At 49.1% G+C, this 24617-nt stretch overlaps 1 protein-coding gene across 2 annotated transcripts in view; it reads right to left on the bottom strand.

Moving 5' to 3' along the window:
• Positions 1-24617, bottom strand: part of VPS8 (VPS8 subunit of CORVET complex) — a 291073-nt gene that overhangs the window by 238630 nt on the left and 27826 nt on the right. The window contains exons 4-8 of one of the 2 annotated variants that reach the window (XM_029065907.1): positions 24396-24526; positions 22981-23074; positions 18319-18351; positions 10730-10784; positions 7639-7644 (exon numbers count right to left, since the gene is read on the bottom strand). In XM_029065907.1, the coding sequence (XP_028921740.1) occupies positions 7639-7644; positions 10730-10784; positions 18319-18351; positions 22981-23074; positions 24396-24526 (319 nt within the window). The remainder of the gene's footprint in view (positions 1-7638; positions 7645-10729; positions 10785-18318; positions 18352-22980; positions 23075-24395; positions 24527-24617) is intronic. The other variant, XM_029065914.1, reaches the window with a different exon arrangement.

Raw genomic sequence — 24617 nt, 5'->3', positions numbered from 1 at the left:
ACAGTCTGCGGCTCAGTGGAAAGTGTCCAGACTTGGGAGTCAGAGGTCATGGGTTCGAATCCCGACTCTGCCACTTGTCAGCTGTGTGGCTGTGGGCAAGTCACTTCACTTCTCTGGGCCTCAGTTCCTTCATCTGTAAAATGGGGATTAAGACCGTGAGTCTCACGTGGGACAACCTGATTACCCTGTATCTCCCCCAGCGCTTAGAACAGTGTTCTGCACATAGTAAGCGCTTAACAAATACCAACATTATTATTATTAATTTATAGATGAGGAAGCCAAAGCCTAGAGAAATGAAGTGACTTGCTCAAGGTCACACAGTAGGATTAGAACCCAGGTCCTCCTGACTCCCAGGCCTGTGCTCTATCTACTAGACCACACTGCTTCGTACCAGGTGGCGTGACTGGGTCCTCGGCTATCACGACCTCATCCGCCTCACTGAAATGAACAACATCTCGGGTCTGGGGAGAGCACAGGAGGCGATTATGAGATGAGAGAAGAAAGGATGGCACCTCTAACCTGTAACTGAAGAACGTCTCCTCTCGGCTTTGACGCCGCCGGAGATCCATCCGTTAATAAAATTCCCTGGATTTCCTTGGTACCTGCCTTCCTGACAACTCAAAGCACTTTCACATCTCATTTCATCTTCATAGCATCCAAGTGAGGTTAGGAAGGGACGGGAATCATTAAATCTACTTCAGAGAAGAGGAAGGAATAGCGATGGGACTCGCCCGAGGGTGGACGAGTCCGTGAGAGCTGGAATCGGAATCCGCACCTCCCGACTTCTAGGCCGATGCTTTTCCGACGGGCCACGTGGACTAATGAGGCTGAGTGCTACAGACCCCTGCCTTACGACCCGATGGGTGTAGCGGAACGATTTCTATCAGCCGCATTAGGTAGAAATCCTTCCAGGAGCCCCAGTCCTCTCAAGCTCCAAGACAGCATATTTCCTCCTACTTCTAGCTCCTACTTAGACTGTGAGGCCTATGCGGGACTGTGTCAGACGTAATTAACTTGTACCTACTCCAGTGCTTAGAACACAGTAGGACACGTAGTAAATGCTTAACAAATACCAAGAAAAATATATCTACGCAGTTTGAGCACCTCTCCTTTGACTACATTCCCACATACTGTTCTGACCTATGGAAGCTATGGGTAACGAGCAGTATGACCTAGTGAAAAGAGCCTGGGAGCCCAAGGACCTGGGTTCTAATCCTGGATCCCCTACTAGTCTGCTGTGTGACCTTGGGCAAGTCATTTCATTTCTCTGAGCCTCGGTTCCCTCATCTGTAAAACGGGGATTAAGACCGTGAGCCCCACGTGGGAAAGGGACTGTGTCCAACCTGATTAGCTTGCTCTATCCCAGCACTCAGAACAGTGTTTGTCATATTTTATTATTATTATTATGATGTTTGTTAAGTGCTTACTATGTTGCCAGGCACCGCACTAAGTGCTGGGGTCGATCCAAGCAAATCAGGTGGGAAGGAGTCCCTGTCCCACGTGGGGCTTACAGTCTCAATCCCCATTTAACAGATGAGGGAACTGAGGCCCAGAAAAGTGAAGTGACTTCCCAAGGTCACAGAGCAGACAAGGGCCACAACAGGGACCAGAACCCATGACTTTCTGACTCCCAGGCCTGTGCTCTTTCCACTTACGCCATGCTGCTTCTGTAAGCACTTAAAAAATACCATCATCGTCAAGGACCTGTGTTCTAATAGTTAGCACTCAATAAATACCATCGATGATAATGATGATACAGAGAGAGAGACAGTAATACATAGGTATCCTCCCCACCCCCCAGATTGTGAGCTCACTGTGGGTAGGGAATGTCACTAGTTATCGTTGTATCGGACTTTACCAATAGCTTAGTACAGTGCTCCGCACACAGTAAGCGCTTAATAAGTAAGACCGAATTAATAAATGAATGAATCAATATCCATACATTGTTGCTTTTGGTATTCAAAGAAACACTGATGGTGAAATTCAGCTCAGAGTGACTGTGTAGGTGAGAAGGCCAACGTGAGATGCACAGCCCCAGCCACATTATTCACACCGACAGCCCGTACCCGACGGGTTAAGCTTAACGTTAGTTGCATGCGGTGTTTTCTTTTTTGACATCTCTCCTGTTCCTTCCGATGCTTTGGCTTGGAAAGAGCCACTCACTTCTTTAAAGCAGTGCTCGGGAGCGGCTCACGGTCTAAGGAGAAGTTCCTCCCCATCGTACAGGTGAGGAAACTGAAGAAGGGATACGTTAAATGACTCGGCCAAGGTCGCACAGCAGGCAAGGGGGAAGCCAGGATTAGAACTCGAGTCTTCTGACCCCCAATCTAGTGCTCTTTCCACTAGGGCATGCTGTCTTTAAATGATTTCAGCCTCTGTCTCCCTTGCTAGAGTCTAAGTTCCTTTAAGGGCAAGGGGATGGGTCAACTAACACCAGTGACCTCTCCCAAGCGCTTAGTACAGTACCCTGTACAGTGTAGGCCCTCAGTAAATACTACCATCTGCTGTGCTGCACTCGCAGGGCACCTTGAAGACCGTAAGCCCGTCATTTGGCAGGGACTGTCTCTATCTGTTGCCGAATTGTACATTCCAAGCGCTTAGTACAGTGCTCTGCACATAGTAAGCGCTCAAATACGAATGAATGAATGAATGAATGAATGAATGAAAAGCACTTCTCTCTCAACCTTTCCTACAACCTTTTCTTTTTTGCCTTTCCTTTGTTCATCCAGAGATGCAGGCTCTGTTTCCTCATCTCTTGGCAAGTCCCTAGATCTCCAGAGAGCTGGATCAGCTTAGTTTCAAGGACTTCCAAATTCTCTAGACCTAGATAACGGTCAAGGATTATGCTAACTCGGAGGGAATTGCACATGTATGACTGACCTGGGTCAAGTCACTTAACTTTTCTCCGTTTCTTCACCTGTGAAATGAGGCTGAAATACCTGTTCTCCCTCCCCCTAAGACTGGGAGCCCCATGGGAGACGGGGATTGTATCTGACTCGATTACCTTACAGCCACCACAGCGCTTAGTACAGCGCTTGGCCCACAGTAATAATACTGGTGGGATTTAAGTGCATTGTAAGAGAAGGCAAAGAATACGCTTCAAAGGAAAAAGAAGGCACGGAAAAACAGGGGTAACTTCCGGGAACTCTAAACTTGTCCTTTTTATTTTTTAGGGTATTTGTTGGGCACTTACTAGAAGTCCAGCACTGTTCTAAGCATTGTCTTCTAATTCCACGGCTCTTGGGGTTCCCAGATGTGTAAAGCTGGTCAGAAGCTGCTTGATAAGTTAGTATCCTCAGGCAGTATAGCTTACTGACTTGGTTTTTATTTGGTGTTTGTATACTTGTCCTTATCTTTTAGGCTGTTTTGGGGTTGCTTCATTACTCCTGACATGGCTGTCGCCAGACCTCTCTGCCCGACTTTAAATCGTCAATTTTGTGCCCCTCAAGGAAGGGGACCTCCGTCTAATGCCCACCTGTGGACGTTTTCCCCCGGAATTTAGTACAGGGCTCTGCACACGGTACTCATTTATTGTATAATCTCAAGTGTTTAGCACAGTGTTCTGCACACAGTAAGTGCTCAGTTTTTTTAATGGTATTCTTTATAGTATTTAAGCGCTTACTGAGTCTCTAACACTGTTCTAAGCGCTGGGGTAGGTGCAAGTTCATTAGGTCAGACACAGTCCCTGTCCCATATGGGGCTCACATTCCAAGTAGGAGGGAGAACGGGTATCCCCATTTTCCAGATGAGGGAACCGAGGAACAGAGGAGTTAAGTAACTTTCCCGAGGTCGCACAGCAGGCAAGTGGCAGAACCAGGAATCATCCTGCCCCCCTCCTACCTCACCCCGCTACTCTCCTATTACAGCCCAGCCCTCACACTTTGTTCCTCTAAAGCCAACCATCTCACTGTACCTCCATCTCGTCTATCTCACCGCCGACCGCTCGCCCGCATCCTCTCTCTGGCCTGGAACATCCTCCCTCCTCCTGTCAGAGAGATAATTGTTCTCCCCCATTTCAAAACCTTATCGAAGGCCCATCTCCTCCAAGAAGACTTCCCTCATTAATTCCTCCTCTCCTCTTCTCCCACTCCCTTCGGTGCCATTCTTACCTGCTCCTTCATTCATCCTCCTTCCCCTCAGCTAAGCCCCCTTTCCCTCTGCTCCTCCCCCTCTCCCTTCCCCTCCCCTAAGCACTGGGCTCATTTGTATCTATTTTTATTACCCTGTTTATTTTGTTAATGAGGTGTACATCCCCTTGATTCTATTTATCGTCATTATGTTGTCTTGTTTCTGTCCGTCTGTCTCCCCCGATTACACTGTGAGCCCGTCATTGGGCAGGGATTGTCTCTATCTGTTGCCGAATTGTACATTCCAAGTGCTTAGTACAGTGCTCTACACATAGTAAACGTTCAATAAATACTATTGAATGAATGAATGAATCCCCACAGCACATAGAGAAGCAGCACGACTTAGTGGAAAGAGCCCAGGCTTGGGAGTCAGAGGTCGTGGGTTCTAATTCTGGCTCCACCACTTGTCAGCTGTGTGACTTTGGCCAAGTCACTTAACTTCCCTGTGGCTCAGTTACCTCATCTGTAAAATGAGGATTAAGACTGGGAGACCCACATGGGATGATCTCATTATCTTGTATCTACCCCAGTGCTTAGAACAGTGCTTGGCACATAGTAAGCGCTTAACAAATACCATCATCATTATTATTATATGTATATATTTGTATATATCTGTAATTTACCTAGCTATTTATTTATATGAATGTCTGTCTCCCTATCTAGACTGTGAGCTCATTATGGGCTGGAATGTACTTTTCAAGGGCTCAATAGAGTGCTCTGCACACAGGAAGTGCTCAATAATAATAATAATAATAATGTTGGTATTTGTTAAGCACTTACTATGTGCAGAGCACTGTTCTAAGCGCTGGGGTAGACACAGGGGAATCAGGTTGTCCCACGTGGGGCTCACAGTTTTCATCCCCATTTTCCAGATGAGGGAACTGAGGCACAGAGAAGTTAAGTGACTTGCCCACAGTCACACAGCTGACAAGTGGCAGAGCTGGGATTCGAACTCATGACCTCTGACTCCAAAGCCCAGGCTCTTTCCACTGAGCCACGCTGCTTCTCAATAAATACGATCGAATCAATGAATATGTCTGTTGTTATACTGTACTCTCCCAAGTGCTTAGGACAGTGCTTTGCACACAGTAGGCGCTCGATAAATACGACTGAATAAATGAATGAACCCAGGGCTCTGACTCCCAGAGCCCGTGGTCCTTCCACTAGGCCACGATGCTTCTCAATGCAACAGAATGGGTAGACACGTTCCCTGCCCAAAAGGAGCTCGCAGTCTAGAGGGGGAGACAGGCATTAGCGTAAATCACTGTTATGTGCCTAAGTTCTGTGGGGCTGAGAGTGGGGTGAATAGCAAGTCCTTAAAGGGTATAGATCCAAGTGCAGAGGTGAGGCAGGAGGTAGAGGGCGAAGGGGAAAATATGGCTTAATCAGTGAAGGCCTCTTGGAGGAGATGTGATTTTAATAGGGCTTTGAAGGTGGGAAGAGTGGCAGTCTGTCACAGATAAAGGGGAAGGGAATTCCAGGCCAGACATTCACCTCACGTATCCAATCTGTCACCGAAACCTGCCGGTCTCACCTTCACAACATCGCCAAGATCTGCCCCTTCCTCTCCAACCAAACCGCTACCTTGTTAGTACAATCACTCATCTCCTATCTCTCCCCACTTCAGGCTATACTTCACTCTGCTGCCCGGATTATCTTTCTATAGAAACGCTCTGGGCACGTCAAACCCTTCTTCAAAAATCTCCAGTGGTTGCCCATCAACCTTCACATCAAGCAAAAACTCCTCACCATTGGCTTCGAAGCTCTCCATCCCCTTGCCCCCTCCTACCTCACCTCCCTTCTCTCCTTCTCCAGCCCAGCCCACACACTCCGCTCCTCTGGTGCCGCTAACCTTCTCACTGGGCCTCCACCTTGCCTGTCCCTGCCAATGACCCCTGGCCCACATCCTACCTCTGGTCTGGAATGCCCTCCCTCCTCACATCCACCAAACTAGCACTCTTCCTCCCTTCAAAGCCCTACTGAAAGCTCACCTCCTCCAGCCGGCCTTCCCGGACCGAGCCCCCCTTTTCCTCTGCTCCTCCTTCCCTCCCCATCGCACCTACTCCCTCCCTCTGCTCTACCCTCCTCCACACTTCAGAGCACCAGTGTATAAATGTACATATTTATTATTCTATTTATTTTATTAATGATGCATATATATCTACAACTCTATTTATTTACATTGATGCTACTGATGCCTGTTTACTTTGTACCTGTTTTTTGTTTTGTTGACTGTCTCCCCCACTTCTAGACCATGAGCCCGTTGTTGGGTAGGGATTGTCTCTATTTGTTGCTGGGTTGTACTTTCCAACTGTTTAGTACAGTGCTCTGCACACAATAAGAACCCAATAAGTACAACTGAATAAAGGAATGGAAGGAAAGGAAAGGAAAGGAAAGGAAAGGAAAGGAAAGGAAAGGAAAGGAAAGGAAAGGAAAGGAAAGGAAAGGAAAGGAAAGGAAAGGAAAGGAAAGGAAAGGAAAGGAAAGGAAAGGAAAGGAAAGGAAAGGAAAGGAAAGGAAAGGAAAGGAAAGGAAAGGAAAGGAAAGGAAAGGAAAGGAAAGGAACGGAAAGGAAAGGAACAGAAGGAAGGAAGGAAGGAAGGAACAGAAGGAAGGAAGGAAGGGAAGGGAAGGGAAGGGAAGGGAAGGGAAGGGAAGGGAAGGGAAGGGAAGGGAAGGGAAGGGAAGGGAAGGGAAGGGAAGGGAAGGGAAGGGAAGGGAAGGGAAGGGAAGGGAAGGGAAGGGAAGGAAGGGAAGGGAAGGAAGGGAAGGGAAGGGAAGGAAGGGGAAGGGAAGGGGAAGGAAGGGAAGGGAAGGGAAGGGAAGGGAAGGGAAGAACAAGGGTCTGTAGTGACGTAGACAAGATCGAGGTACAGTAGTAAATTGGAGCTAGAGGAACGATTTCCCGGGTTGTAGCAGGAAAGAAGTTTCCGCTTGATGCAGAAGTGGAGCTAGAGAAGCAGCGTGGTCTAGTGAATAGCGCACGGGCCCGGGAGTCAGAAGGACCTGGGCTCTAATCAAGGCTACGCCATTTGCCTGCCGTGTGACCATGGGGATTAAGACTGTGAATCCTTTGTGGGACAAGGGACTGTGTCCAACCTGATGAACTTGCATCTACCCCACTGCTTAGTCCAGTACCTGACACATAATAAGTGCCTAACAAATACCATTTAAAAAAAAAAAGGAGCATGGGGCTTGGGCATACGGGGCAACTCGGCTCTGCAATACCACGCTCCGCTTCCCCCCCAACTCTAAGAAACCGGAAACAGGGAGGACCACCCTCCCATTCACACCTGGAATTCAGCCTGGTCTTCTGGGCCCACCATGCAATCTGAATCCCCTCAGGGCCCTACCTTGGGGGGCCCACTCTCCCAGCAGAGACTCCCCCACCCCCTCACCCAGTTTAGTCTAACTGCATATGCATTTGGCAGCAGCCTCGTTCACATCCAAACAGGTCAAAGGAATAAGAGTCACTCATGGAAACCGTAGGCAAGATGGATAATTACTCTACCTTTTCCTTTTCGATCCATGGGGAAAGGATTAAGAAGGAGAGAAAAGCCAGAAATCAGTTCAAAAGGACAGAGTCAAGACAGGCATAATCGCTAGAGCATAACTTGTAAGGGATGAGTTTCACCTACCTGTGGGGTGTGGGAATGAGCCGACCTGTTCAGATTTGTGCTTCTACCTGGGATTTTTACTTTCAAATGTTTGGAGGGGAAGGAATGGCCAAAATCATTCTACTTAGCAAGATATATCAGTTAGGATCAGAAAATCAAGCAGCGTGGCTTAGTGGAGAGAGCACGGGCCTGGGAGTCGGAAGGTCACGGGTTTCATTCCTGACTCCGCCACTTGTCTGCTGTGTGACTTTAGGTAAATCATTTCACTTCTCTGGACCTCAGTTACCTCATCTGTAAAATGGGGATGGAGACTGTGAGCCCCACGTGGGACAGGGACCGCGTGCAACTAGATTTGCTTGTATCCACCCCAGTGCTCAGTACAGCACCTGGCATATAGTGAGCACTTAGCAAATACCAAAATTATTATATTATTATTAAAATAATACAAAAGTCAGAGCAGAACTGAAGACCATTCACAGGCCAAAAGTACGTCGCATTTATCAAAAGAGAACCTTGAAGCACAAATGGTCTCAGGGGGAAAAACAACCAAAAAGTCGGCTCTAATTGGACTAGAGCTACAGATCGCTGAAGGCCCGGCCCGAAGTCCTGGATACATCCTGGATACATTTAAAACGAGTGGTCCTAAAATCCCGTGGAGAAACCATTTACGTGAAAACTGAGCAAACTACTGCTGCTGTTTCATTACTACCGACAGTGAATGGGGCAATTACTCTCTCGATAATGATTACCGTTTTAATGACCCCGCTCTGGATTTCAAAAGGAACTAATGGCGCTTTTATAATTAAAGCTCTCTAGACCAGGTTCCCTCTTCAGGATTATCGATGAAGATGTTAAATGAAACCAGATCTAAAACAGACCCCAAGTCTAGACACTTCCCTACAAACAAACACACGGCCAGTTGGTCGTATTCAACAGGCAGATTGTCAATGTATTTGACAGGCCTCATTACCCGAACACCTGAATTTTACATAAAGGGTTAGGATATATTCATTTTAAATAATAAAAAAACCCCTTAAAACCCGAATTACAGCCAGAAAGCCGTTTCTTTGTGTTCCCTCCTAAAACGTTCGGTGTGACATAATTGGTCCTTATTAAAGTTATGCAAGAGCAGCTCGCGGCTCATAATTTCATTATCCTTAGGGTCAACCATGTAAATCGGCACCTGCCCACAAGCCCAAGGCTGAAAGAAATTCAACCAGGCTTTTTTTTTAATTTAAAAAAAAAAAGCCAGACTGTGGCCTGATCGGAACTGAGCTGATGGAGTTTAAGAGAAATTGAATAAACTGTAGTGTGTGGGCTGGCCAGGCCAGGGGTGACATTGTGAGCCGGGGGTTCGGCTGCAGCCAGAAGAGGTTCCACAGCACCTCGCCACCCCCGCCGGCCGGTCTCTCCGGGCCCGGGGCGGCGCTGCTCCAGGCCGGGATCTCTACCCAAACCAGAGAAAGGCCCACGCCTTCAGAGAAAGGCGCATGGCAGAATGGAGGGCCGTCTCCCTCCCTGGCCAGCCCAGGGCCTGAGGTGGGGATGGCGGGGAGGAGGAGGTGGTGCCCCATTCACCCCTAACATCGAGCTCCGCTTCTCCCCCTTCGCTCTTTTTTCTGTGTAAAGAGCGCTGGGATTTGTGTTTATTTGTGTTCGGCTGGAGGCATATGCTTACGCTTTCCCAGCCTAAGGGACGGGACAGCGGTAGGCAAGAGTTGACATGAAAGACGGGGGGAAGGGATCAGACAGCATATGGTTAACAGACAAAAGTTTCTGTAGGTTCATTAAGCTTTTGGGCAGAGCTCGGGGTCTAATTTAGAAAGCTCCAAACCTTCCCTTCTCCCCCTCGCCTCTCCCCCGCCTCCCTCAATTGCCTCAGTTCCTCTCTCCCTCCCTCGAGGCCTGCACCCCTGACTCTCTCAATTCTTCCCTCCTTGGGCCTTGTCCACCGTCTCTTCCTCCCTCTCTCCCCGCCATCATTTCACTCCAACGAGCAAAAGAAGTTCCATTTATACCGTAAGCCTCGGGCCCTAAAGAGAATCCAAAAACACTCGTTTACCCAGCAACCTTTAGATAACACATACGAAAGCAAAGGAACCTGCGTGAACTGTGAACCTCAAGGGGAGAATGAGTCGGCACTCTGGCTGACAAGATAGAACGATCCGGGGAGGCATAAACCACGAGGCGATTCTCCCACAAAGAAAGGCGTTGATCCAACCCCTACTAAAACCCCGGGCCAGTTTGGATCCCGCTCAGGAGAACGGGGGACGCGGCACATCTCGGAGGTTACAGGGCGTGAAAAGGGATATTGAGAGAGCCGGGAGACGCAACGCACGTAACCACGCAGCACGTGTGCACGGGACATCACTAAAAAATGCTTGACAAAAATTAATCACGATGAAGGGACGGATTAAAGGAACTAGATTTCCCAGCCTCGCCAAGTGAAGGCAGAGATGGAGCCCTAGAAACATCTTCCAGAATATCAGCGGCAACTAGAGGGCCTTTCTCTCCTCTCCTTTTCTGGCAGGACAGGAGGAAAGGGAATGAAATTGAGGTTGGAGGAATTTAAGTTGTAAAGGCTGGGGAAGTCTCCTTTCCAGGAGATCTTTAAAATCAAGAATATCCATCTCTGGAACGGTTCACGGGAAGACGGCTTGGAGGCAGGGGAATGCGCCCGATGACCTCTCGGGAACGACTGGCTAAGCCCCATCCAGACTTCCAGTCTGCTCCTCTACGCTTGGGGACAAACCCACAAAGTGAACACACATCCCAGAATTTCTAGGCCATACGGGGAAAAATCCATCTACCCTACAAAACGGAATGAAAGCTAGCTGGCACTGAGGTGGAGCTTTCGTTTCAGCTTAATCCATTTCCAACTCTTCCTGGTTTTGTGGAATAATGTAACTGGGGGGTTGAGGCGATTGTTCCGAGTACTCGAAAGACTTCTCGCCATCTCAAAGGAGCACAGAGGGAGAAACTTACCAAAGATGAGCGCCAATCCATGGGAAGTGCCCACTGCAATCAGACTGGACACTGCCTGAAAAGAGCAAAAAGGAGGAGTTCTCATCTTCCATTATTACAGAGAAATCTAAACACGGGATAGGTAAAAGCTTTAACTCCCCTCATTCATTCACTCATTAGAGAAGCAGTGTGGCTTAGTTGATAGAGCACGAGCCTGGGAGTCAGAAAGAACCTGCATTCTAATCCCTGCTCCACCACATGTCTGCTGTGTGACCTTGGGCAAGTCACTTCACTTCTCTGTGACTCTGTTACCTCATCTATAAAAATGGGGATAAAAATAATAATAATTATGGTATTTGTTAAACACTTACTACGTGCAGAGCACTGAGCACTGGGGTAGATACAGGGTAATCAGATTGTCCCACGTGGGGCTCACATTTTATCCCCATTTTATGAGATAACTGGGGCACAGAGAAATTAAGTGAATTGCCCAAGGTCACACAGCAGACAAGTGGCGGAGCTGGAATTAGAACCCACGACCTCTGACTCCCAAGCCCGGGCTCTTTCCACTAAGCCACGCTGCTTCTCTAAGTGTGACCCCTAAGGGGGACAGGAACTCTGTCCAACCTGATTAACCTGTATCTACCTCAGGGCTTGGAACAGTGCTTGGCAAATAGTAAGCGCTTAAGAAGGACCATAATTATTATTCATTCATTTATTCAATCATATTTATTGAGTGCTTGCTGTGTGCAGAGCACTGTACTAAGCACTTGGAAAGTACAATTTGGCAACAGATAAAGATAATCCCTATCCAACAACGGGCTCACAGTCTAGAAGGAGGAGACAGACAACAAAACAAAACAAGTAGACAGGCAAAACAAGTAGGCAGGTTGGTTGGGAGAGCGATTTATCTGGTAAACTTTGACGACAACGAAACTTGGGCAGGTTAATTAGTTATGCGACCCCAGAATCCTTCACAACATTGCTAGAATCTTCCCTTTCCTTTCCATCTGAACTGCGACTGTACTGATCCAAGCACTTGCATTCATTCCATCATATTTATTGAGCACTTACTATGTGCAGAGCACTGTACTAAGCGCTAGGAAAGTACAATTCAGCAATAGAGATGATCCCTACCCAACAATGGGCTCACAGTCTAGAAGGGGGAGACAGGCAACAAAACAAAACAAGTAGGCAGGCATCAATATCATCAAAACAGATAAACAGAATTATAGATCTATACACATCATTAATAAAATAGAAAAATAAATATGTACAAATATACACAAGAGCTGTGGGGCAGGGAAGGGGGTAGAACAGAGGGAGGGAGTAGGGATGATGGGGAGGGGAGGAGGGGCAAAGGAAAGGGGGGCTCAGTCTGGGAAGGCCTCCTGGAGGAGGTGAGCTTTGAAGAGGGGAAGAGAGTTAGTTTGGCGGAGGTGAGGAGGGAGGGCATTCCAGGACAGCGGGAGGACGTGGGCTAGGGGTCGACGGCGGGAGAGGCGAGAACGAGGCACCGTGAAGAGGTTAGCGATGGTAGAGGAGCGGAGTGTGCAGGCTGGGCTGTAGAAGGAGAGAAGGGAGGTAGGAGGGGGCAGGAAGATGGAGAGCTCTGAAGCCAAGAGTGAGGAGTTTTTGCTTCATGCGAAGGTTGATAGGCAACCACTGGAGGTTTTTGAGGAGGGAGGTGACAAGCCCAGAGCGTTTCTAAAGAAAGATAATCCGGCCAGCAGAGTAAAGTATAGACTGAAGTGGGGAGAGACAGGGGGATGGGAGATCAGAAAGGAGGCTGATGCAGTCACCCAGTCGAGATATGATGAGTGATTGTACTAAGGAGGTAGCGGTTTGGATGGAGCGGAAAGGGCGGATCTTGGCAATGTTGTGAACGGCAGGTTTTGGTGACAGATCGGATGTGTGAGGTGAATGACAGAGCGGAGTCAAGGATGATACCAAGGTCGCGGGCTTGTGAGACGGGAAGGATGGCAGTGTCGTCCACAGTGAGAGGAAAGCCAGGGAGAGGACAGGATTTGGGAGGGAGATAAGGAGCTCTGTCTTAGACAGGTTGAGTTTTAGATAGTGGGCAGACATCCAGGTGGAGATGTCCTGAAGGCAGGAGGAAATACGAGTCTGGAGGGAGAGAGAACAGGGGAGATATAGATTTGGGTGTCATCTATGTAGGGATGATAGCTGAAGCCGTGGGAGAGAATGAGTTCACCGAGGGAGTGAGTATAGATGGAGAACAGAAGGGGACCGAGAACTGACCCTTGAGGAACCCCTACAGTTAGGGGATATGGGGGAGGGAGCCCACGAAGGAGACCGAGAATGAACGGCCAGAGAGATAAGAGGAGAACCAGGAGTGGATGGAGTCCTTGAAGCCAAAGTTGGATAAAGTGTTGAAGGGAAGTGGATGGTTGACAGTGTCAAAGGCAGCTAAGAGGTCGAGGAAGATTAGGATAGAGTAGGAGCCATTGGATTTGGCAAGAAGGAGGTCATTAGTGACCTTTGAGAGGGCAGTTTCATTGGAGTGGAGGGGATGGAAGCCAGATTGGAGGGGGTCCGGGAGAGAGTTGGAGTTGAGGAATTCGAGGCAGCGAGTGTAGATGACTCGTTTTAGGACTTTGGAAAGGAAGGGTAGGAGGGAGATAGTGTGATAACTGGAAGGGGAAGTGGGGTCAAGAGAGGGTTTTTTAAGGATGGGGGTCACGTGGGCATGTTTGAAGGCAGAGGGGAAGAAGCCATTGAAGAGTGAGCGGTTGAAGATGGAAGTTAAGGAGGGAAGGGGTGAGAGTTTTTATAAGGTGAGAGGGAATGGGGTCCAAAGCACAGGTGGAGGGGGTGGCATCTGAGAGGAGGGAGGAGATCTCCTCTGAAGATACTGCGAGGAAGGATGGGAAAGCAGAGGAGCGGGTTGAGAGCTGGGGGGATGGAGAAGGGGGAGGGGTGACTTTGGATAGCTTAGACCTGATGGTGTTCATTTTCCTCATGAAGTAGGTGACCAGATCTTTGGGGGTGAGGGATGGAGGAGGGAGAGGAACAGGGGGCCCGAGGAGAGAGTTAAATGTCCAGAACAGCTGATGGGGTGATGGGCATGGGTGTCAGTAAGGGAAAAAAAATAGTTTTGCCTGGCAGAGGAGAGGGCAGAGTTAAGGCAGGAAAGGATAAATTTAAAAGTGAAAAGGTTGGCCTGGCGTTAGACTTTCCCCAGCAGCATTCAGCAGCTCGAGCATAAGAGCAAAGAAGGCAGACAGTGTCAGTGATCCAGGGCTGTGGGTTAGTGGTGCGAGAGCAACGAAGGGATGGGGAGCGAGTGAGTAGAGTGGAGTCGAGAGGGTGAGTTAAGAGCATCAATCTGGTCATCAAGAGTGCGCAGGATGGATAGGGAGGCAAGGTGGGGTGTGATGCGCTGAGAGAGATTGATGGGATCGAGAGCGGAGGTCTCCGTTGGGGAGTAATACAGATTTACAGAGTGCTGGAGTGTGAGAGAGGAGGCCGGTGAGAAGGTTACGGTCCGAGAGAGGGATTTCAGAGTTGGAGAGGTTGGAGACAGTGCAGCGGTAAGAGATGATGAGATCGAGGATGTGACCAAGTTGGTGAGTGGGCGAGGTGGGGTGGAGCAGGAGGTTGGAGGAGTCAAGGAGTGATAGAAGGTGGGCGGCAGAGGAGTCACCGGGTACATCCATGTGGATGTTGGAGTCTCCGAGAATCAGAGTGGGAATGGAAAAAGAAGGAAGGTGAGAAAGGGGTCAAAATGGTTAAAGAAGTTGGAGGTGGGACCAGGGGGGCGGTAGATGACGGTGACAAGAATCTGGAAGGGGTGATGGTAGAGTAGGATAATATGGGCACTTATTCTTAATCCTGCCTTGACTATTACATGAGCCTCCTCCCTAACCTCCCTGCCACCTGTCTCTTTTACTTAACGATAATAATAATAATAATGATAATAATGGTATTTGTTAAGCACTTACTATGCACGAAACACTGTTTCAAGCACTGGAGTAGATATGAGATAATCAAGTTGGACACAGTCCCTATCCTTCACAGTCTTAATCCCCATTTTCAAGATGAAGTAACTGAAGCACAAAGAAGTGAAGGGACTTGTGGTGACAGCTGAAAAGCGGTGGAGCTGGAATTAGAACCCGTGACCTTCTGACTCCCAGGCCTGTGCCCTATCAAATACGCCAGGCTTTTTCACTCTGCTGCCCAGGTCGTTTCTCTAAAAAAACATTCAGTTCATGTTTCCCCACTCCTCAAGAATCTCCAGCGGTTGCTACACTCCAAACAGAAATTCCTTACCAGCTCATTCATTCATTCAATAGTATTTATTGAGCGCTTACTATGTGCAGAGCACTGGACTAAGCGCTTGGAATGGACAATACGGCAACAGATAGAGACAATCCCTGCCCATTGACAGGCTTGTGGGCATGGAATGACAATGATAATAATAGTAATAATACTAATTGTTAAGCACTTACTATACGCCAAGCACTGTACCAAGTGCTAGGGTCGATACAAGAAAATCAGGTCGGATAGAGTCCCTCTCCCACATGATGATGATGATGGTTTTGGTTAAGCGCTTACTAGGTGCAAAGCACTGTTCTAAGTGCAGGGGGGGGGATACAAGGTGATCAGGTTGTCCCGCATGGGGCTCACAGTCTTAATCCCCATTTTACAGATGAGGGAACTGAGGCACAGAAAAGTGACGTGACTTGCTCAAGGTCACACAGCCGTCAAGTGGCAGAGCCGGGATTAGAACTCATGACCTTCGGAATCCCAGGCCCGTGCTCCATCCATTATGCCATGTTGCTTCCCTAATAATAATTATGGTACTTGTTAAGAAGTGTTCACTATGTGCCAAAAACTGTTCCAAAAGCTGGGGTAGATATAAGTAAATGATGATGATGATGATGTTGGTATTTGTTAAGCGCTTACTATGTGCTGAGCACTGTTCTAAGCACTGGGGGAGATACAGGGTCATCGGGTTGTCCCTCGTGGGGCTCACAGTCTTAATCCCCATTTTACAGATGAGGGAACTGAAGCCCCGAGAAGTTAAGTGACTTGCCCAAAGTCACACGGCTGACAGGTGGCGGATCCGGGATTAGAACCCATGACCTTTGACTCCTAAGCCCGGGCTCTTTCCACTGAGCTACGCTGCTTCTCAGGTTGGACAGTCCCCATTTATCAATCAATCATATTTATCGAGTGCTTACTCTGTGCAAAGCACCGTACTAAGTGCTTGAGAGAGTGCGAAATAATGAAGAGACACGTTCCCTGCCCATATTGAGCTTACAGCCTAGAGGGGGGAGATGGACATTTCAGTGTGGCTCAGTGGAAAGAGCACGGGCTTGGGAGTCAGAGGTCATGGGTTCGAATCCCGGCTCTGCCACTTGGCAACTGTGTGACTGTGGGCAAATCACTTTCCTAGGGAAGCAGTGTGACTCAGCGGAAAGAGGCCGGGCTTGGGAGTCAGAGGAGGACCAGAGAAGTGACTGGCCCGAGGTCACAGAGCAGGCAAGCGGCAGAGCCGGGATTAGAACCCAGGTCCCTCGGACTCCAGGGCCCGTGCTCTAGGCCACACTGCTTCTCAACGAGGAAACCAGATTGTCGTGCCATTTTCCTCAGAGAAAAGGAAAAAGGAAACGTTGGGTGCAGCTGAAGCCACAGATGGCTCCCGCTCCCCGACTCCTGAATTCCTTGGGCTCCACAAGGAGAATCTGAGGGAGGGTGAAAGAGGTGAAAAACGGCATTCCTCTGGGTTACAAAGAAGCACGGAATAGTACTGTGTTTTGTTTTGTTGTCTGTCTCCCCCTTCTAGACCGTGAGCCCGTTGTTGGGTAGGGATTGTCTCTTTCTGTTGCCTAATTGTACTTTCCAAGCGCTTAGTACAGTGCTCTGCACACAGTAAGCATCCAATAACTACTATTGAACGAGTGAATGAATGAATGGATAGAGTCCGGGCCTGGGAGTCAGAAGGACCAGTGTTCTAATCCCAGCTCCGCCACTTGTCCGCTGTGTGACTTCGGGCAAGTCACTTCACTTCTCTGGGCCTCAGTTACCTCATCTGGAAAATGGAGATTGAGACTGTGAGCCCCATGAGGGACAGGGACTGCAACCAACCTGATTTGCTTGTCCTGATCCCAGAACCTAGTACAGTGCTGGGCACATAGTAAGTGCTTAATAAATACCATCGCTATTATTATTATTATAAAGACAAGCCAGCCAAGCCTCAACTCCCCGCCTCCCTCTTAACACCAAACAACTGACTGGGAGCGGGGAGAGAGGGCGTTGGGGGCGGTGGGCAAAAAGGGGGAGAATAGATCAGTAAACTGTCTACCTGCATAATAATAATAATAATAATAATGTTGGTGTTTGTTAAGCGCTTACTATGTGCCAGGCACTGTAATAATAATAATAATAACAATTATGGTATCTGTTAAGCACTTACTATATGCTGAGCACCGTTCTAACTGCTGGGGTAGATACAGGGTAAGCAGAATGTCCCATGTGGGGCTCACATTTTTTCCTCCCCAGTTTTACAGAGGAGGTAACTGAGGCCCAGTGAAGTGACTTACCCAAGGTCACACAGCAGACAAATGCAGCGTGGCTTAGTGGAAAAAGCTCAGGCTCGGGAGTCAGAGGTCACGGGTCCGAATCCCAGCTCTGCCACTTGTCAGCTGTGTGACTGTGGGCAAGTCACTTCACTTCTCTGTGCCTCAGCTACCTCATCTGTAAAATGGGGATTAAGACTATGAGCCTCACGTGGGACAACCTGATTCCCCTGTATCTCCCCCAGCGCTTAGAACAGTGCTCTGTACATAGTAAGCGCTTAACAAATACCAACAGTATTATTAAGTGGCGGGGCCGGGATTAGAATCCACGACCTCTGACTCCCAAGCCCATGCTCTTTCCACTAAGCCACGCACTGCACTGAAGCACTGCAGGTGAATGCAAGCAAATCCGGTCGGGTACTGTCCCTGTCCCACGTGGGGCTCACCGTCTCAGTCTCCATTTTACAGATGAGGTAACTGAGGCCCAGAGAAGTGAAGTGACTTGCCCAAGGTCACACAGCAGACAAGTGGCGGAGCTGGCATTAGAACCCACGACCTTCTGACTCCCAGGCCCGGGCTCTAGCCACTACACATGCCGCTTCTCTAATCCATGCTAGGATTACATATTTGGGTAAAAACCAGAACACACACAGATGTATTCCAACCACACACGGGTCAGTTCCACAGGTATTTGGGACCGATCAATCAGTAGTATTTATTGAGCGCTTCCTATGGGTAGGGCACTGTACTGAGCACTTGGGAGAGAACAACAGAATTGGTAGACACATTCCCGTACCGACATGTGCCTAAGTACTGTAGGCTGAGGGAGGGGGTGATGAGATAAACTAGCATTTCAAATAAGAGACTGAACAGCAACAACCAACATGGAAAACTGGAAAGATCACCACCCATGCACTGGCTAAATGACAAACCTCTGCTTTCAAAAAAATGCACAAAGAATTCTCCCAATAACCGAGGTAAGATCAAAACCTAGGTGGAGAATAAAAGCTACTTGACATCAAAAACATAGCAAATCAAATCAAAATAAAGCAAAATGGCACTTACTATTGCAGTAGGTAAGCCGGCATCTACTTTGTCCTAAGGTGAGAGAAAAGAGAGTTACTGATGACAAAGGAATACAATAATTATCCGGCGCTATTCACTTCTAATGCAGATAGTAATTTCATTCCCTCTCCTTTAGATACTTTGACCATGTCACTTCAGCCACTAAGCCATCGCCTTTCTTTATTCCCTCCCCAAAAAAGCAGAAAAGGCTACTTCCCTCAAAATACCTATTTTTAACGGTATTTTTTAAGCATTAGGAGTGTTAAAGAGCATCAAAGGGTGTGGAGGTGAAATGGGCAAGTCCCAAATACGCAAATCCGAGAGATACTGCAGCTACGCCGGCCTTCTTTGACGTGAGTGGCCCATTTCCTGTCCTGCTGGGGGGTCTGGAGATTGGAAGGGGCCGGAGAAGATGAGCTAGATTTTCAAAAGACCCTTTGTATTTTCAACATAAAGGATGAACCCCTCCAAACCCTGGGGCTCGGCCCTGGCTATCTCTCTCCAACTCTCGGGGTCCCTTCTAGCAGCGTGACCTAAAGGGAAGGGGCCAGGCCTGGGAGTCGGGGGACCTGGGTTCTCATCCCGGCTCCGGCACTTTTATGCCGTGTGAGCTTGAGCAAGTCACTCAACCTCTCTGGGCCTCGGTTCCCTCATCGGCAAAAGGAGGATTAAATCCTGGTCTCACATCCAGTTAAAATGTGAGTCCCACGTAGGACCTGAGCGTCTCTGGATTGACCCCAGGGCTTAGTAAAGTGCTTGGCACATAGTAAGCGTTTAAGACACGCTACAATTATCATCACTGTGATTATTATTCTAGCTTTACAATACATGAACATCGCCACTTAGTGAGTCAGGAGCTGTCTCCAACTGAAGGAGGCCTGATATTCCCATTCCCCTGTGGCTAGGGCATAATTCGGAGAAGGAGCGTGGCTAAAGCGCGGGCCCGGGAGTCAGGAGGTCATAGGTTCTAATCCCGGTTCCACCGCCTGTCTGCTGGGTGACCTTGGGCAAGTCACTTCATTTCTCTGGGCCTCAGTTCCCTCATCTGGAAAATGGGGATTGAGACTGTGAGCCCCACGTGGGACAGGGACAGCGTCCAACCCAATTTGCTTGTACCTGCCCCAGTGCCCAGAACAGCGCCTGGCACATAGTAAGCTCTTAAATACCATCATTATTATTTTTATTATTATGATTTTCAGGTTCTCGACGGCCCAGCCTGAGGCCACTACATGCAGTTCCTGTTGTCTGGGGGGGGCAGAAAGAAGAGGAAGGGAGATGGGGCCTCCACGGGTCCGGGAAGCCAGGATTCTCCCGTTCCAAAAGTTGGCTTAGCCTCACAGCTGGGACAGCACGGAGGTAAGCACTCCCAGAGGCCCCAGAGCAAGGCTGGGACCTGACTGACCACCCCCCGCCCCCCTTCCCGTTTACTCCTCCCGCTCCCGCTTCTGATGTTTGGGCGGCGCGGGCCCTGGATTCTCCGCTCGGCCCCTCGCTGCACGGTTGAGGGCCCCAACGACGCTACTTCCCACAAAAGGTAATTAGAAATTTAATTATCTTTACATATGAATAAACCAACCATCACAGAGGAGCACGAGATTTAAATTGAGCCGGTAATCCAAGATCAGGACCGTTCGGCGGGACAACCTTCTCAGAGAGAAGGAGCTCCCGCTTTAAGAGACCACGGCCGCTCAGCCGTAACAGCGAACCGACGGCGGCGAGGAAACTCCCACCTGAAAGTCCGCGGGCCGGGCGCGGCTTACTCGTCCCCCTCTTCCTCGGGGAAGGAACGCTCCGTTCGCGGAACGGATTTAGCTAATCAAAGCTCGGGCTCCGGCTTTTAGGTCCGTCTCAATTATTCCGGATATTTTGGGGGGAACCAAACAGGTGGGTCAAATTACCCTTCTGGTTCATCTTGATTTTCGAAAAGGAAGAATTCCACTGCTTACAGATGGCCCGACTCAGACAATATAGTGGAAACGTAACCCTCCACAGGTGGCTCCCATTCTCACCACGGCATGGGGTGCCCCACCGACGGAGAGGGGTACAGTCGCTTGGTAACCGGGGCCTAAATTGGGTCCCAAGGCCCACGGAGGGGAGGATGCCCCCTCCCCCAACCACAACAGGGCCTCGTGTCCTACCCAGGAGGCATACGGAAACTCTTTGTTCCTCTGTCCCTTTAGCTCAGCTGAAATTTGGGATCACGTCACGGTCTACTGAGTCAACCTCTCATCTCCCCTGCCCTTTCTATTACGGTGTTTGTTAATAAATATTACAATACTGGCTAAGCGCTTACTACGTGCCAGGCGCCGTACTAAGCGCCGGGGCGGATCCAAGCAAATCGGGTTGGACGCAGTCCCCGGCCCGTGTGGGGCTCACAGTCTCAATCTCCATTTTATTTATCTATTAATTTAATGTCGGTCTCTCCCTTTAGACTGTGAGCTCATTGTGGGCAGGAGTATGTCTGTTGTTATACCATACTCTCCCAAGCGCTTAGTTCAGCACACTGAGTGCTCAATAAGTACGAGTGAATGAATGAATTTTACAGATGAGGCAACTAAGGCTCCAGAAAAGTGAAGTGATGACTTATTATGCCATCACGCACCGTTGTAAAGGTCAGGAAGCGGCACGGCCCAGTGGATAGAGCTCAGTCTTGGGAGTCAGGAGGACCTGGGTTCTAAATCTCGACTGCTTCTTGTCTGTCGTGTGACCTTGGGCAAAACATTTCACTTCTCTGTGGCTCGGTTGCCTCATCTGTAAAATGGGGATTAAGGCTGTGAGCCCCAAGCCGGACAGGGACCGTGTCCGACCTGATTACTCTGTATCTACCCCAGCGCTTAGAACAGTGCCTGAAACACGGTAAGCACTTACCAAACACAGTCATTATTATTATTAAGGTCATCACGTCGAATATGGTCTCGGACCCACACGGGGCTCACGGTCTAAGTAGGAGGGAGGATACCTATTGAATCCCCATTTTGCAGTTGAGGAAACCGAGGGACAGAGATGTGAAGTGACTTGCCCAAGGTCACATAGTGGGCAAGTAGCGGAGTCAGGATCAGAACTCATGTCCTCTGGCTCCCAGGCCCATGCTTTAGTCGTTAGATTACGCTGCTTGATTCAGCACAACAGTCTTTTCCTGCCCAAACACGGAGTGCAAAATGTTGGCTACAGGGCGAGAAGACCACAACAGAGGGAACGCTACGCTAGCATTATAGGCATCGATCATATTTACTGAGCGCTCACTGTGTGCAGAGCACTGTGCTAAGTGCTTGGGAGACTGCGATATAACAGAGTTGACAGACACAATCCCTGCCCACAGTGAGCCTGCAGTTTAAAAGGGCATCTGCTACGGGAACTGGAAACCGGAAGAGCGACCTAGGGTAGAGGTCGAGGTTCCAAGGTCAACAGGCTCAGTGAGGTGAGGGGGCGAGGAATGGGGGGAGGTTTGGATAAAAATCTACAAAGAGCCTGCTTCCTTGACCATCCAGGTATATAGTAAGCGCTCAATAAATACTATTGAATGAATGAATGAATATCCTCAGTGGAGGACTTTTATTGCTAGCCAACCCCGCGGGTGATTTGCAAAAGTCATCAGGCCTCAAATTCCACTGGGCCTCCAAAAAATGTCTATCGGAGAAGCAGCGTGGCTCAGCGGGAAGAGCACGGGCTTGGGAGTCCGAGGCCATGGGTTCGAATCCCTGCTGCGCCGCCTGTCAGCTGTGTGACTGTGGGCAAGTCACTTCACTTCTCTGTGCCTCAGTTACCTCGTCTGTAAAATGGGGATTCAGACTGTGAGCCTCATGTGGGACAACCTGATGACCCTGTATCTAACCCAGCGCTTAAAACAGTGCTCTGCACATAGTAAGCGCTTAACAAATACCAACATCATTATTAGCCCCGCCCAGAGTAACAATAATAGTAACTGTGGCATTTGCTAAGCGCTTACTATGTGCCAAGCACTGTACTAAGCGCTGCAGTGGATACGACCAAATCGGGCTGACACCGTCCCTGTCCTTGAGGCTCACAGTCCTAATCCCTATTTTACAGATGGGGTAACTGAGGCCCAGAGAAGTGAAGTGACTTGCCAAGGCCACAAAGCAGACAAGTGACGGAGCCAGGATTAGAATCCAGATCCTCTGACTCCCAGGCCTGTGCCCTAACTGCTCTAACCCCCCACCCCCCGGTTAGCCATCTCCTCTTACCTCCTCCTGACCGATAGCCCAAAAGAACACAAGCTTGCGCCTTCAAGCAGACTCAGAGTTTGACCACAATCAAGCAAACCAAAAAGAAAGGGGTTGGAGAGAAAATAAAGGGGGGCGGTGGGTACAGGGGGGCAGCAGAATACACATTTCCTTTAAACTCGGTGCCTGATTTATTATGAAACTTCTCTTCCCCCCATCCACCCCCCCCGGCTTATTTTTAAGGCCCTGAGGACAAGGGCATTTGCTTATTTTCATGGCTGTTCTATAACCTCTACATAAATTTGTTTAAAGACGTGGAACCATAATGAATGGAAAAAATAAAAATCGACACCACGCAAAATAGCTGAAGTCGGACTTTATGCCTCAGCCTGGAGCCAAGTCGAGTGCTTTGTTTTTGACTCATTCTCGGTTCGCTCTCGGTCGTCGGCCAAAGAGACGGGGAAGAAGACAAAGTACTTACAGCTGCAGAGACTATTTGGGCAGAAATCCCCTTCAAAAGCGAATGTCGCATAACTGATCCATGAAGGGAGAAAGAATCGGGAAGTTTCTTCCTCCTTAAAAAAAAAAAATAATAAATTTTAAAAAAAGCTAAATAAATAACAAACCCCCAAAAGCTTTACAAGTTAGATCCTCAAAGCCAAGCAGACCCTAAATTGCGAATGAAATAGAGCACGACATCAAAGTCGGAAACGCAAACACATCTGACTTGTAGAATGTGATTAGGTAGATCTCGCTTACAAATTGCCCAACAAATGTACCAGCAACCCGCTCCGCTCCCCAGAGATCCATAAATACTAAAACGAATGAAATCAGCATTCTTTTCTACTTGCCTAGCATAGAAAGTGTTACTTGTCCTGGGTGAGTGGGTAAGGAACCATTTTCAAGGCTGAGTTAGTTAATACAATAGCCAGGGAATCTATTCATAGACTAGTTTCAGATGCCCGGTCTTTGCCCGGGTAGTATGGAAGCTGCATGTTTCCGCGTCTCGCCCTTCCGCTCTCTTCTTCTGGATCGTCTGCTTGGTCTGCTTCCCTAGTTCAACCTCTCTCCATTTCTCTGGCCTTTTACTCCCGTCGCTATAACGGTAACGACAATTACGGCATTTGTTAAGTGCTTTCTAGGTGTCGAGCAACGTTCTGAACCCTGGGGTAGATACGGGTTAATCAGGCCGGACGCAGTCCCCTTCCCACGCAGGGCTCGCAGTCTAAACAGGAGGGAGAACAGGTATTGAACCCCTATAACCGTTGAAGGAACCGAGGCCAGGAGAAGCGAAGCGACTTGCCCAACGTCACGCAGCGGACAAGTGGCCGAGCCGGGATTAGAACCCACGACCTTCTGACTCCCATAAGTGGAAAGAGCACCGGCTTGAGAGTCAGAGGACCTGGGTTCTAATCCCAGCTCCGCCACTAGTCCGCTGTGGGATCTTAGGCGAGTCACTTAACTTTTTGGGCCTTAGTTACCTCATCTGCAGAATGGGGATTAAGACTGTGAGCCCCACGTGTATCGACCCCAGTGCTTGGAACAGTGCTTGGCACAGAGTAAGCGCTTAACAAATACCATAATTAGTATTATTATTATTTATCCACTACGCCACGTTGCTTCTCCCCTGGCACTGCTGGGAAATTCCCAGCCACCATAACCATCCCCTACAGGAGCGGGATAACGAAGTGGTCAGGGCCCCCTCGGCCTTCCTTCTTTCCAACATCTACCCCATCCCCTGAATACCCGCCCAATCTCCTAAACTCGGCCCGTCCCCCCCGCCCCCCAACTCGGCATTCCGCTTCCCCTCTGGGGCTGGGATCCGGGCACCGAGCCGGAACGCCGACCGAGCCGATCTCTCGTCGGCCGGCGAGCCGGGCCCGGGTGATTCATCACCTCTTCAGGTTGGTCCTGTCGCCGCTATCTGAGCTGGCCACCGACGATGTGTCATACGAGTGGGTGTCGGTGGTGTCGATGTTTAGCAGGGAAGGGTCTTCAAGAACAAAGGACTCGTCTTCATCATCGGTCTGCAAATAAAGGAAAGAAGAAGAAGATGGAATTTCATTTCTGTCGCCCTCGCCCACACGCCTAACGTCAATAGCATTTGGGGGGGGGGGG

This window comes from Ornithorhynchus anatinus, chromosome 1 (assembly GCF_004115215.2).
Source record: "Ornithorhynchus anatinus isolate Pmale09 chromosome 1, mOrnAna1.pri.v4, whole genome shotgun sequence".
Taxonomy (NCBI): domain Eukaryota; kingdom Metazoa; phylum Chordata; class Mammalia; order Monotremata; family Ornithorhynchidae; genus Ornithorhynchus; species Ornithorhynchus anatinus.
This window is presented reverse-complemented; position numbering and strand designations above follow the sequence as displayed.